This window comes from Quercus suber, unplaced genomic scaffold, assembly GCF_002906115.3.
Source record: "Quercus suber isolate HL8 unplaced genomic scaffold, Cork oak 2.0 scaffold_793, whole genome shotgun sequence".
NCBI lineage: Eukaryota > Viridiplantae > Streptophyta > Magnoliopsida > Fagales > Fagaceae > Quercus > Quercus suber.
Genome location: NW_027070229.1, coordinates 197,187 through 211,931, shown reverse-complemented (window position 1 = coordinate 211,931; position 14,745 = coordinate 197,187). Strand labels below are relative to the sequence as shown.

General features: G+C 34.1%; 1 protein-coding gene across 1 annotated transcript; it reads left to right on the top strand.

The window, feature by feature from the left end:
- Window positions 1-881: 881 nt before the first annotated feature.
- On the top strand, window positions 882-13,528 carry LOC111992463 (uncharacterized protein At5g08430). The gene is made up of 11 exons (XM_065767331.1): window positions 882-1,054; window positions 1,580-1,756; window positions 2,909-2,988; window positions 3,524-3,711; window positions 4,716-5,634; window positions 6,373-6,473; window positions 7,016-7,075; window positions 8,964-9,014; window positions 10,067-10,137; window positions 11,023-11,267; window positions 12,337-13,528. Exons 2-11 carry the CDS (start codon window positions 1,662-1,664, stop codon window positions 12,957-12,959), a joined length of 2,433 nt encoding a protein of 810 aa, XP_065623403.1. The 5' UTR covers window positions 882-1,054; window positions 1,580-1,661; the 3' UTR covers window positions 12,960-13,528.
- Window positions 13,529-14,745: the final 1,217 nt, after the last annotated feature.

The window sequence follows — 14,745 nt, the reverse complement described above, 5'->3', positions numbered from 1 at the left end:
GCTTTGTCAATGCATGAGCTATTGAATTTTCTGCTAATCTTACATGACTAAAACCAATACCATCCCATAGTTTTTTGTGCAATCCATTGTGGTTATCTATGATCATAGATGATAAGATGAGCCTCTTACAAATTCACAATCCCAAAGTCCAATCTCGCTTGCAAGTTTCACCACAAGAGCCTCAATTTCTTCAAATCAGGTTTATTATATTGTGTAACGGTTATTTTTCTTATATGGTTATGGACCCATAATAAAAATGGCGTTACATGCCATTTGTTACAAAGGAACCCATCTCAGACGACGTTAAATAGTCTAAGTGCCTGTCTAAGATGCCATCTTAAACGACGTTATTGATAAGATGAGCCTCTTACAAATTCACAATCCCAAAGTCCAATCTCGCTTGCAAGTTTCACCACAAGAGCCTCAATTTCTTCAAATCAGGTTTATTATATTGTGTAACGGTTATTTTTCTTATATGGTTATGGACCCATAATAAAAATGGCGTTACATGCCATTTGTTACAAAGGAACCCATCTCAGACGACGTTAAATAGTCTAAGTGCCTGTCTAAGATGCCATCTTAAACGACGTTAAATAGTCTAAGTTCCATTTAGGAAAGAAAAAATCACCTACTTAAATCTTAATTTATCAACATTATATTTTTTACCTTGAGATTTATATTGGAAAAGTCAAAATTTATTTTGCCTATTTTTTGGTAATAGAGTATTACCATTACTAATTTACTATGTAAAAACAAAACCAAAAAAGAAAATGCAGATTTTTCAGAACATGAGATTTTTTTTTTTTTTTTTTTTAATAATCCAGAACCTGAATATAATGATATTAACGTCTGACACTTGACGCAAATCCTCTGACATAAACGCTGAAAACCCACTATAAATACAATCCCAATGCCACGGTTGCCACCCAACATTGTCGTGTTTTCTCACTGGCTCAAGTCTCAAACACCATCTTTTTAGCTTTTCATTTCACAAGGGTCTTCTACCCAAGCTTCATTGCTACATTTATAGCTGTTTGGTTTGCAACTTTGAAAGGTAAAGGTCTGTGCTTTATTCTATGTTTTTGGTCATTTTTCTCAGATGGGTCTTCATAGAATTACCCAAAAAAAAAAAAGGGCCATTTCTGTGATGACCAAGTTTTAGAGAGACAAAAAAAGCGTCCTTTTATTTTTTGGAGAGAGTAACTTTCAGAGAAGGAGCATCTTAAATTACTTTTCTGATTTTATAAGGTCATTCCCTCACAAGTTCGTTTTTTAATGTATAATAAAGAATTTCATATATTGCCCAGAATGCTATTCTAGTATTTGGTTTAATATATCTTTTGTTTTGTTTTATATTATTGTGTTATACATATATTTTAAGGTTTTCATTCAACATTACTTTTTTATGATTAATTCTCTTTTCCCTTAGATTTGCAAATTTATTGTTACATTCTTTGCTTCTTTTTTGCAATTGGGACTCTGATAATTTAGCATGAGTTTAGTTTAACTTGATCGTAGTGGGGAGAGAGAGAGTGAGAGATGGTGTATGTATATCTGATATTTCTTGTTCATTTGACAGGGTTTCTCAGCTTTTGAGTTTCAAGGATTTGGGTTGCGCTGGGATTAATTTTGGAATTTAGATAGTGTTTGGTTCAAAGATTATGGCAAGGAAGAATAGGAGAAAGAAGGAAGAGATTGCAGAAGATTACTGCTTCATCTGCAAAGATGGAGGGTTGCTCATGGTCTGTGAGTACAAGTGAGCTCTCAAAAAAACCCACGACTTTTTTCATTTGGGCATGCCAATTATTTATTTAAGAAAATTCAAAGTTGGTCCTCTCAATCTCTAGTAATAAGGGCAGTTTTGTCATTTACAATACTATGGAAGAGAGACTTGGATAAAATAAAATAATGGGGTGTCCAAATCAGTATTAAACATGTTTGTTTGTTTGTTGGATTGTGTTGCACGTGCCATGTAGATGATTGAGTGAGGAATGTAAGGCACTTGTGGTGGAGGGTAGCTCATTGGCTTTGGAATTATTATTATAATAACTTTGATATAAAGCAGGGGTGTGGTGTCTGGATTGAATGAACAGTAAATTTGGATGAAATATTGTGTTCCTTTTATTTTTATATGGTCACTTTTGTTTTTGTGGTTTTAGAATGATGTTTAAATAATCTGCCCAAAATTTGGATAAATTAACTTGTCATTACCTGATTACCAACCCTTTCTGATGGTGGGTTGCTGCAGCTTAATGACTTCTGCTAAGTGTTTACTGCTGCTGGTTTTCCACCTCTACAATCTGATCCATATGTCTAAAATAAAACTTAAATGCTAGGTTAAGTCATCAAAGATATTGTAGGTGTAGTATTGGTTTCAGAATTAAGAAACTTGTAATTTGATACATTTGCTTTGTGGTAAACAGTATTTAGAAACAAGCTTGGCATTTAGGCACACAAGTATTACTATGATATATTACTAATGGCACTGGATGATTTGAAAGTCTGTTCAAATTTATGATTTTGCTAATATCTTACATGTTTGATCAAAGGAATTGTATATCTACTTTTAGTTTTCAGATTTAAGAAACTTGTCATAGTGCATATTTGATTTCTGGCTACCAGTTCCCAGCTACAAACTTGGTCTTTGCTAGCACAAGCATGCTATGTTTCTAACGGGGCTAGGTGATTAGTGATGCTGGTCAGATGCATAAATTCCTATATATCCTATATAATTGGATACTGATACATCTCTCTCTTAAGAACTTTCAAATATAAATGGAAATTATTATGTCTCTTTCTCCTAAGAACTTTCATATAAAATATACTTTTTGGTGTGGGATCAGAAGACAGTTTCAGTTTATTTATTTATTTATTTATTTTATTTTTATAGCATATTCATTTCTTTCAGGGATTGTCTTAAAGCGTATCATCCTCATTGTGTGGGAAGAGATGATTCTTTTGTGAAGACTGTAGATCGCTGGACTTGCGGTTAGCTACTAAATTTTATCTATGATGATACTTCTGTGTAATATTCTGTCATTTTGAATGAATTCTACTGTTCAGGCATCATGCAGATTAGTTATATGTGAAATACATGGAGCCTGACAATGCATCCCTTTTTTATGTATGATACATATGATATACGTGCCACAACCTTTTCCCCATTTTGATTATCCTGGATGTCACACCTGCCGCATTATCTTAATGGTTTAGGGAAATAGCACCATTTAAATCTGGACCAGATTTTTGCCTATTGGATATTGAATTAAGTAATATTAGTATGATCTTTTACCTCAAAAAATGAAAAATGTATACCCAACTTTGCAATTGATAGAGAAAATATGTTCCATCATATTATGCCAATGTTTTTTTCGTCCTCAATTTGTGCAGTTACGGAAGATAGATCATCCTTCAGCTCCGCTTCATCAGCAAATTACTTTACTTTCTAAATATCCCCTCTATTTTATGCTTGCATCATTGTAGTTGTACCTGCTTATAAAAAGTATAGAGTTTTATATTTCAGGTTGGCATTCTTGCTTCATTTGCCAGAAAAACTCAAAATTTCAGTGCTTTTGTTGCCCAAATGCTGTTTGTGGACACTGCATCTGTGATGCTGAGTTCGCATGTGTTAGAGGGAAGAAAGGATTTTGCAATCACTGCTTGATTCTTGCACAACTTATAGAAGAAAACATCGATGTCGACTTTGATGGGGTATGGTTGTCTCTAGAAATACATCTCTAATTTGATTTTTTTTTTTTTTTTTTTTTTTTTGATAGGTAATAGAAGTTTTACTAAATAAAAATGTACTCCGTGTTCACAATGATGAGCACACTGTACTTGAAACAATTACTAACAAATCAATAAGAAATGTTAACAGATTGTAAGAAATCAAAAATAGAAATACATTGTGTAAAACCCCAAATACAAGACCACTCAAACAAAGTCCCTACTAGCAGAACTTCACCAGATATAAGGTTCTCTCAATATCTTCAAAAGTTCATTTTTTACGTTCTTGCTAATTAACCACATTAGACATGCCGGTACCATATAAGACATCTCTAGTTTGTTCTTTCTTGTATTCAGGATTTGTTGCTTCTTCAACTATCTTCTTATATTGTTTTTCCTTTTTTTTTTTTTTTAATTCAACAGAAAGCCACCAAGAATCCGCTTTTTTAGTCCATAAGTATACAAGAGAGGAGCAACATAGAGTCTTAGACAAAGAAAAATGCAGAGAGAGAGAGAGAGAGAGAGAGAGAGAGAATGGCTGTCTTGACATAATGCTATCTTATCTCCTTTGTTTGATTGTTTCCATTTTTGTTACATTCAGAATTTTTCAAAATAATTTTTTTAAGGAAGTTCTCCCAATCATTCACAGAACTAGTGATTTAATAACAAAAGAAAATAGCTCTTCAGCCTATAGCTTGCCACAGTTCATTACAAGGATAAGTGGCTTGCAAGTGAAATGAAAAGATGAGAATTTAATGCTGATCTTTAGATTATGAAGGTTAAGTCTCAGGTGAAAAAAAGGCATAATTATATTTTGCAAATAACCTGAACCTTATTTTCATCACTGGATTCAAATAATCAGTTTTCCTACTTTTGTTTCAGCTTCTTCAGGATTCTTTTTCTTCTTTCAATAAGTGTCTTATTGGTTTGGCCAAATAAATTTGGGCCTTGTTACTTTTTTTCCCACTAGCTATCTGGTTATGATACAGGGCAAGATAGACTTCAAAGATAGAGATACATATGAGGGCCTCTTCAAGGAATATTGGGAGATAATCAAAGAAAAGGAAGGGTTGACTTCAAAGCATGTCCATTCCGCAGATAAATTACTGAAGAAGAATAAGAACTACATGGCTGGCTATGATTCAAATGAAACTTGTGAAGGGGAAGAAGATGAAGACGATGATCAATTTGACGAAGAAAGTCACCTTATAGTATCTGATTATGAGGACCTGGATGATATTGTAGAAAACAAGGCTGTGGGAAAAAGGAAGAGATCCAAGGGAGATAAAAGTGCGATGAAAAAGAAGGCGAAATCAAAGAAAAAGGAGTTCATTGGATGGGGCTCAAGACCTCTCATAGAATTTCTTTCTTCCATCAGTAAAGACTCCACCAAAGAATTATCACAAAATGATGTTACGACTATCATTACTGATTATTGTAGAGAGAACAAGCTTTTTGACCCAAAAAAAAAGAAGAGAGTTCTTTGTGATGAGAGGCTACAATCTCTCTTAGGAAGAAAGTCGGTGATTAAAAATAGTATACATAACCTCCTGAAAACTCACTTTGCAGTGAACCTTGAGCAATGGGAGGAATATGAGTTTGGGTGTAGTTCAGAAGAAAGGGATGAGGGTGTTTTGTTCCCCTCTAAAAGGCAAAGAAAGTTGAGCTCAGATGGAATATCTCTGAAGGAATCAACTCCAATTGTAACTCCAGTCGTACAGCGAAGCTGTTTTGCATCCATAGTTGTTGAAAACATCAAGCTTGTCTATTTGAAGAGGAGTTTAGTGGAAGAGCTGTTGAAGCAGCCTGAAACTTTTGAAGGCAAATTAATGGGAAGTTTTGTGAGAATAAGGTCAGACCCAAATGACTACTTGCAAAAAAATACTCATCAGCTTGTGCAAGTTAAAGGTAATTTCCTTATCAATGGCTACAGTTATGAATAACTAATAGCTACTGGGATCTTTGCTGTCTTAGCTGTTCCAGAGAGTTATTGTTACGTTTGTCACTTCTGAATTTACTTTAATAACATAATGTTGTTTCTGAGTAAAAATTATGGCAAAGCTTAATTCTTTATTATGACAGCAATTTTTTATTTAATACTTTTAATCACTAAAACAACTTAGCTACAAATATGGTGCGGAATTTTCTGCTTGGACCGAAAAACCTCTACGTGGATCATACACATAAAAGTAGTACTAGATTCTAGGTTTCACAAATTTGTGGCGTTTTAATGCCTTAAAGATGTGGCTTGTAGTTTTAGGAATTGGTTCTGATAACATGAAAATCTAAGTGTCAAATAAAGACTATATAACCTGAGGAAACTAAGTGTAAAAAGAAACTCCATAATTTACCCCCCATTAAGAACTTTAATTTCAAAAACCATCCTGGTGGGAAATGTAAATTTCTCTTTTAATGAAGTTGATTCCAAGTCGAGGCCATGTTGTATAAAACAGCTTATGGGAAGATAGAGAAGATTAGTTCAGAAGATCTAGGATTCATCTAATTATATATATCTCCTTACTGTCACTTGCACTGGACATGAAACTAGATCAGTCTTTTGGTGAATGTTCTTCCAGTGAATGCTATACAGTTCCTGTCTTGGGTGACTAAACCTTCTGTTCTGTGTTGTAACTTTTATCATCACAGGCATAAAGAGAGCTTCAACAAATGGTGAAACACTCCTACAAGTTTCCAATCGTCCAAAAGATGTATCCATTTGCAAGCTTTCTGACGATGACTTCTCCAAGGTAACAACAGTGTTAGTGTTTTGAATGTCTTTATTCTTCTGTTTCTATAGTATTTTTGTCCTATTTATAAATATATAAAAGCACAATAGTATAAAAATCAAAAGAAACATGGGATGATTAATTTCCTAAGTCAATTATAATAATTAAATTTATATATCTACTAGTTTAATTTATGTTGATTTAGTTATGAGCTACCTATCAGAAAAAATGATGGTTTAGTTATGAGCTGTGCTGGAAAAAGAAAATGAAAATCTTAGGACATGTTTATACGTTGAGCACTGGGTTTATCCAGAGTTGATGTTGTAAAATATTTTCTTAAATATGATTTCTACTGATCTGTAATTGCAAAGAAAAAATGCTTTTTAATTTTCTGGTTGAGTAGAGTTTTTAGCCATAGTTCATCAGTGAAACCTTTCCTATTTACAATATTTTCCTCATCAATTGACATACCCCTCGCTTTCTAGCAGAAAATTATTGTTTAGTTCCAAATATGTGCTGGTTTTAAATGAAAATCCCAATGATCAGATGCTGTCTTTTTTCAGGAAGAATGTGAGGATCTGCTCCGAAGAGTGAAAGATGGCCTGCTCAGAAAGCCTACTGTTGTAAGTAGTGTCACTTACTGTATATTCAAAAGGCATTGTGGAAACTTCAAAGTCACTAGTACTAATATATATCAGATCTCAAGAAATTGATCAAGTGTTTTAATAGATTTTTTTCTTTTTTGACAAGTGCAAAAATTGATGTAAAAGTTGCCAAGGGGACGGCACCCAGATACACTAGGGTTTAACTATACTAATAGAATCAATATTGGATTATCTTTAAAATGGGAAACAATATGTAAGAGCACATTGCTTTCTTTGTGGAAACGAATTACAACTAACAACGGTCCTTTGCAAAGGACTCTTGATTTTATATATCTAGAGCCTTAGTCATTGGTAGGGTACAAACAATTGGAATTTTTTCCACATGGTAGACATTATTTTCTGAAGGTCTTGCCCTTTTTAAACAATAAAAAAAAAGTTCTGTCTCTTTTGGCTGTGGAGTGAGTCTTTTAGAAAATCTGCTTTCAACCTGAGGTAATTTGGAAATGAAAGGATGGAACATGCATGAACCTCAAATTTTCAACTTAAGTAGATTATAATTAAAATCCTCATAAGCATTTTCAAGAATTTTCACGACTATTTATGGACACCATTGGTGCCTATATCTGCTAAATTGTGTAATAATTATTCTTGAATAGCAGACCACTGTATTGTGGAAATAAAGTAACAAATTGGATGGGAGTGATTCGGGAAGGTGAAGACAAATTTATTTTTATATAATTTTAGAAGTCATTTGCATTTTATTGGTCAATTAGATTTTATTTTGATTCTTAATAGTTAATTAAGTTATATATATTTTTTATTTCCTAGAGTCAAGCATGTATCTATAATTCATATAATTGGGAAGTCCTAAGTCAATTAGATATAGGGTTCTTCTCATAAAAAAGAAAAAAAGAATTAGGGTTAAATCATAGTAATCTATATAAGCACGCTATTGTACTCCTACGGAGGTGCACTTAAACAATTTTCTCAAGTAATAAAATTAGAAGTTGGAGTTTTCCCTCAATAGTTTGGTGTTACTATGAGGTGACTCTAGGTGTACATTCCTAGGCTTTGCTTTTTTGCTTGGTACCGATTCCAAGCAAGCCTAGGTGTCGATTCCTTGGTTATTTTTATTTTTCTGTTCTTTAATTTCAGAGTTGCATCGGTTTTGGTTTTCCTTGAAAACTCTATCCCCTAATGCCTGGCTTTAAAATATTCTAGACAAGCACCTTTGTAATATAAACAGGAATGATTAAAATTCTTGGAAGGAGACCTAGTTAGGAAATAATTGTCCACGTATTATGAAAACAATTTTGCTCATAAGGAATTGAGGAACCTTCTCTTATGCTGTGCTACATCTTCGCTACATGATCTAGAAAGTATAATTAGTGGCCTGTCACTTATCCCCCAAAAAAAAAGTATAATTAGTGGCCTGTCTTTTCATGCTTAAACTGTTTTTTGTGCTTGCATTGTGTAATTATGTGTATTATGCGTGTTTACTGTTCATTGCTCCAAGAATATATTTATTACTTATGAGGATTCTAAACTAGCAGCCAAAAAAGAAAAGCAGACTTTAGATTGTAAATTTTATGGGGACCTTTTGTATTCTCCTCATATACTTAAGTTGTTCTTCTTTCTTCTTTCTTTTAATAAATTTAATTTATCCAATAGAAAAGAAAAAATTAATTTTATATTTCATTTATATTTTCCCTAATATTGGTGTATGTTGAAGTTTTTAACCTTGTGGGATGATATATTTCATTTTTATCATGTATCTGGGATGATATGATTTTCACCTTTTGCTGTATTGGTTGTGAATAATCTTATGGTGCTTATGTAATACCTTGCAAGTAATGAATTAAAAACTGCTATTCCAGCTCCTTAAATAGTTTGCCTTCTTTTATAGGTGGAGCTTGAGGAGAAGGCTAGAACTCTGCATGAGGATATAATAAAGCATGTATGTATTGAGACTATATGTTCTCTTTTTTGATACACATGTTTTTATTTTAATTTTTCTCTATCTACTTAACAAGTTAGAAGATTATGTCATTTATAGTGTAATTCCAAGAGTACATATGGGCTGACAAGCATGCATGTGGAAAAGGAAGAAATGACATTCCATAATAGAAGAAGAAAAGAAATAAAAACTTTTCCGGATGTGTCAAATATTAGGATTCACTATAACTTCTTTATGTTTACTTTGGGGCTCCTTGGCCTATTCCTTGCAATCTTGGAGTATAACTTGAAAGACATTTCAGGTCTGGGGTGCCTCCCTGATTATTGTTAGAGACAGATTGACAACTGAATTTCTCATATTGGATAGCCAAAAAAAAAAAAAAAAACACTCAAGCATGATAATGAATGATCTAAAAAAATCATAATTTTGCGGACATGATATATGATATTCATAATCATTTCTCTGGAGCAACTTGGTGCTCATTCACCTATTCACTAAAGTTGTAGAGTTGAATTTGAAATGAGTTCAAGATATATTTTAGATTTTTTTGAGTAAGAAGAGTGTTAACTGTGATTTTTTTTTTAAGTTTATGGATGGTTAAATAAATGTGGAGTATTAAGGATTCATATTCTTTAATTCATTCCCTAATTCTTTCTTTGCACCCCTACCACCAAGAAAGAAGGGGGGTGGGTTGTGGGGGGTGTTGCATGGCTAATTCTATGTACCTCTAGTTCCTTGAAATCAAGTCATTTGACTGTCTTACATGCAGCATCTCAAATACAGTCATACTGTTTTCCAGCTTTAAATACGTTCTTTTTTTTTTTTTTATTGGAATTTATTTATAAGGGTTCAGTTTGGAAGTTTTATGAGCAGTCGCCTCTCTATTTTCTCTATATTAATCTTGGTTATGCCAACCTCCTTGTGTGTTCAAACACAATCTAAAATTCCCAAACACCCCATTGTGTGTTGTGCCTCTCTATTTATTTTGATAGCTGCTCTTCTCCTGATTTTGCTGTTATGATTTATATTATCTTGGAATTTTTATATGATAGTGGATTGTGCGAGAGCTGATTTTATTGCAAAGACGCATTGATCAGGCAAATGAAAAGGGCTGGAGAAGAGAATATCCTTTCTTTATGCAGTATATGTAACTCAAATTCAGTATTAATGGACCATTCTGGGAAGCTATGGATTCTCAAATATGATTCTTGTGTTATTAAAACACACCATGAGATTAAGGTTGAGGTGATCATGTAAAAGGCAATTGCCCAATGTTGGTCCCACTTAAGTGGAATCCTGAACTGGTGGCTTGAATACAGTCTTACATTTCAGCATTTTTTCTTTCATGCATTAAGTGACTGCTCTCAAGAATCATATTGTGCACTTTTGTTTGGTAGTCAAAGACTTTACCATTATATATATGGGAGTTGCTATTTCGACTCCAGATTGTTGCTTGAACATTGCCCTTCTCATGGGATAGGACTCACCACCATGAGAGATGGGAGTGTGAAAACAATTCTTGATTTGAAATAATAACTACCTATAACATGTGCGTATGTATTGTTATGTTTGTTTATAAGGGGTTTTATTCCAACTCTCCTCATTGTTGCTTGAACAGCCCCTCTCTCATGGGATGGAGCCCAGCCCCATGAAAGAGGGGATTGTTGAATCAACAATTTTTGGAGTTGGAACATAAAATTCTAAATTCTAAATGCCGAAAAATAAAATCAATAGAAAGCTAATGATGTGTATACTTCTTACATTAAAGACACCTTCTACTGGGTCACAGGCTCACAGCTTTCTTCTATTCATGTGATGACAAGTCCATTTGAAACCTCATATCAATTGGAAGTTTCTGTTGATTGGCATTTTTATATGTTCAGTATAAATCATTAGTGTCTTTATTATTTCTTCCAGTTTAATTGATTTCTGTATTTGTAGTGTCCAGAATTAGTTTGGACTATATATTTCTTGATGAAAAAAAATGTGATGCTTAACCTGCACATAAGCTTTCTGAATACATGGATAGAAAGATGCTGCTTCAGAGACCATCAGAACAGTCACGGTTGCTGCATGAGGTTCCAGAAATAATTGCTGATGTAGCAGAGGCTGAACTCACTTTTGAGGACTCTTCTAGAAAAGATAAACAAGGATGCTTGCCAGAATTAGCCCATGGGACTTCTGAACTCCCCTGCACTGATTTAAAAGGCAAAGGAACTTCTTGCTACCCAAATGGTGGAAAATATCCTGCAGGTTTGCTGAGTTTTGACTTTTATGATAAGAATTATATGCATGCATAATAAAGACATGTATCTGTCTGTGTGAGTTGTGTACTCGTGTCTATTACTGTGGATTTTGCAGATTGATCTTTGTTTGAAATTTCAGTAGTTTTTGTGTCCAATAATTGAATGGGAGCTGGACATGTATACATGCAGAATCAAGGTTTCTAAATTCTGACAATACTTCAAGATTCCATTCATTTTTTTGCCTTTTTGAAATCTAATATGTCAAACTAAATCAATGATTCTTCTGCAAAATTTTGAGTATCTTGATGGTTACAAAAAATTATAGGAAACTGTCTTCCAAGAATCAGCTTCCATAAGTCTGGTCTTTTCCAGAGTCATTTGTGAATTTAATTCTACTGTTTCTCTGCAATCTAATTGTGCATCACTAAAAATGGCTAATCTCACCTTTGATATACTCATAATATAAAATTCTTAGCTAGTATGTCTATAATTTTCAACATCTTTGTATTGAGTATGAGAATAATTATCAAATAAGTAGACTAGCTTTGTTATTGTCTTAGCTTCTTTTTGCAAGATCAGCTGTTGTTGAACTCTAAATCACTTTTCTACTAAACTCTACAATGCCAACACCCTGTAGAGAGAATAGTGTAGCAGAAAACAAGCAAATAGCTTTGGTCTATGCCCACTAACACACACAACATACACAATACTGTTGAGAAATTATGAACCATACTAATTGGAGGTATAGTTTACCATCAGGGCTTCATATCCTCCGTGATCTTTGTCTAAAATTGGACTAGAGGTACCAATCAAGCAACCTTTTTATTTTCTTTTAAGGGACCTGCATTTACTGCAGACAATGCATGCAATACTTTATTGCCAGCGCATGGGATTCGCTCATGGGAGCCGTGGGGGGTTTTCAGCAAAGACTGTACAGTTCAGTTGTTGATTTGGCCCCAATTTGGATAATGAAATGCTCTGTAATTTCAACTTAGCTTTTGATTCAGTCTGTAGATGTTCTTTGATAAAGTAGAAAGTTTAACCCTCTATATTGTGTGTTCATTTCCATGGCTTAGCTTTTGTCGCCCCAGTAAAGGCAGTCCAATTCCATGTGCCTATCCCAGAAGAGAAGCAGCAGTCTGAAGGATCTCTTTACAAAAAATCAACTGAACATTTTCATAAATTTGCCCCTGATGTTAAAGGTAACAACATTCTTCAAACAGAGCAGCACCATTCCAGGGCTTTGCTTCCTGAAGTTTTGCCACAAGGATCTCTCACTTTTACTCCTGAAGTAAAGCAGCACCATTCAAAGTCATTGCTTCTTGAAGAATTGCCACAAAAATCACGCACTTTTGCTCTTGAGGGGCATTGTGATGTTATTTCTCCAAAAATCAGTCAAGAACAGACAAATGAGAAAAAGCAAAACATGTCAGCAGTTGAGTTTATTGAGTTAAGTGATGATGATGAACAAATTCTGAATCATGCACCTAGAAAGCAAGCAATTGAGAACACTGGATGCTCTGTATGGTATTGTGTGGGTCCACATGGTGAAAAAAGGGGTCCCTTTTCGATGTCAGTGCTCAAACGTTGGAGTGATACTAATTCTCCATTGAACTTCAAGGTTTGGAAGAAAGATCAAAGTGAACAAGATGCAGTCTCTTTGACCGAAGCTCTTAGCCAGAATTTTCCCCAAAACTGAAGCTCTTTGCCAGAGAATTTTCCCCAAGATCTGAGTCATGCACCTAGAAAGCAAGCAGTTTAGAATTGTGAATGCTCTATATGGTATTATGTGGGTCCACATGGTGAATAAAGGGATCCTTTATCAATGTCATTGCTCAAATGTTGGAGCAATACTAATTCTTATACATCAAATTTCTAGGTTTGGAGGACAGTTCAGAATGAAAAAGATGCAATCTCTTTGACTGAAGCTCTTTGTCAGAATTTTCCCCCAAACAGAAGAAAAAGTTTAGGTTTTTGTGACTATGATGTCTGTTATATTTGAAGTCTATGGAATAGGAAACAGGAAGAGTCCATAAACTAGCTATGAACTTGTTAGATGAAATGCGTCATGTGTATATCTTCAATGGAACTAGAATGTAAGTATACTCAAGAAAGAATCCTGTAAATAGAATAGATGTCCTGATCTGAAAAATTTAGGTTGCAACTGCTGCTATTTGCAGTGCGATGTACATGACAATAGAATATTACATGGATGTTAATTTGTTCTAGAGGTTATCTCTTAATTAATCTTTTTTACTTGTTCTGATATTTCTTGAGGTAAGTTTGACTTTGAGTTTATTATTTTATTTCTCTTAAACTAATGACCTGTTTGGATGGAGGGGAGAAGGAGGGGGAGTGAAGGAGAGTAGAGTAGAGTTGACTAAAAATAAGTTAATGTTGTGTTAAATTTACTCTACTCTACTCCCCCTCATTCTCCCTCAATCCAAACGGACCATAAGTGTTAACCCCAAATGAAGATGTCAAAATGATCAGTTCATGACTTGCAAGAAGCCAAGAAGTCAAATGAGCGATTGAACGTAAGAGTGTGAATGGGTGGGGTAGGAAATTTACTTTAGAATATGCAGGATTGAATGAAAGTTCAGAAGTATGTTTGAATACTCAAAATTAGATTCATATTGCAAAGACTCCTAAGTCCCAACTGGAGTGAATTTTGAAGAGCACTACCCTGTTAAAATACATCCACTTGGGTGTGTCAGACCCACTTGCAAGACTCAATCTAGTAGACAGAGAGTAATGCTGACCATTTCAAGTGTCAGTAAGTGGCTGCATAATACTTCTTTTTTGGAGGAGATTCTCAGACATTATGATATCGAAGAATGGTGTTTCATAATGAATGAACACAGCCATCATATTGGATTAGAAGATGTGTTGTATATATCCAGATTTCCAAAAAGTGGCAAAGCCGGTCATAAGCAATGAAAAAGATGCAAATAATATTTTTTACTTATACTAGGGCGGTAAGATGCAAAATATGTATAGAGACAGAGATGGAAAAGTTGAATATATCACCAACTTAAAATTAGCTCATCTTAGGAGGACTTTTATGGTAGCTCCTCCAGAAATACATGAAAACAGTGACGAGTTTAGGCAACACGTTAGAGTAGCTGCATCGTATGTAATTGGCTGTATAGTGATGCCGGATACATCAGGATCTGCGGTTTGAAGCTCCTGCCTTGGCCTTCTGTAAAACATTGAAGAAATAAAATATTATGCTTGGGGTGCTGCATTGTTGGCTCAGACACATCATTCATTAGATATTTGCAACCAATAGTTCAAACATGCATTGACCAAGCAGTGTTTTTCTTTAATCGTAAAGCATTGATATTTTAAATATAAGGATATATATTTATGTTATTTTTTCTAACATTGGATTGAGAATTACAGATTTTTTTCTGAAAGAATATCCCAAGGCTTCTTTAATGTTTAACAAAAATCAACAAACTTGGGGTGCAAGGCCAATAATT

Coding starts and splice junctions, on each gene's coding strand:
- LOC111992463 (XM_065767331.1), top strand. CDS start 1,662: ATGGCAAGGAAGAATAGGAGAAAGAAGGAAGAGATTGCAGAAGATTAC. Junction 2,989..3,523: donor TGTAGATCGCTGGACTTGCG/GTTAGCTACTAA, acceptor TTTATATTTCAG/GTTGGCATTCTTGCTTCATT. Junction 3,712..4,715: donor TCGATGTCGACTTTGATGGG/GTATGGTTGTCT, acceptor GTTATGATACAG/GGCAAGATAGACTTCAAAGA.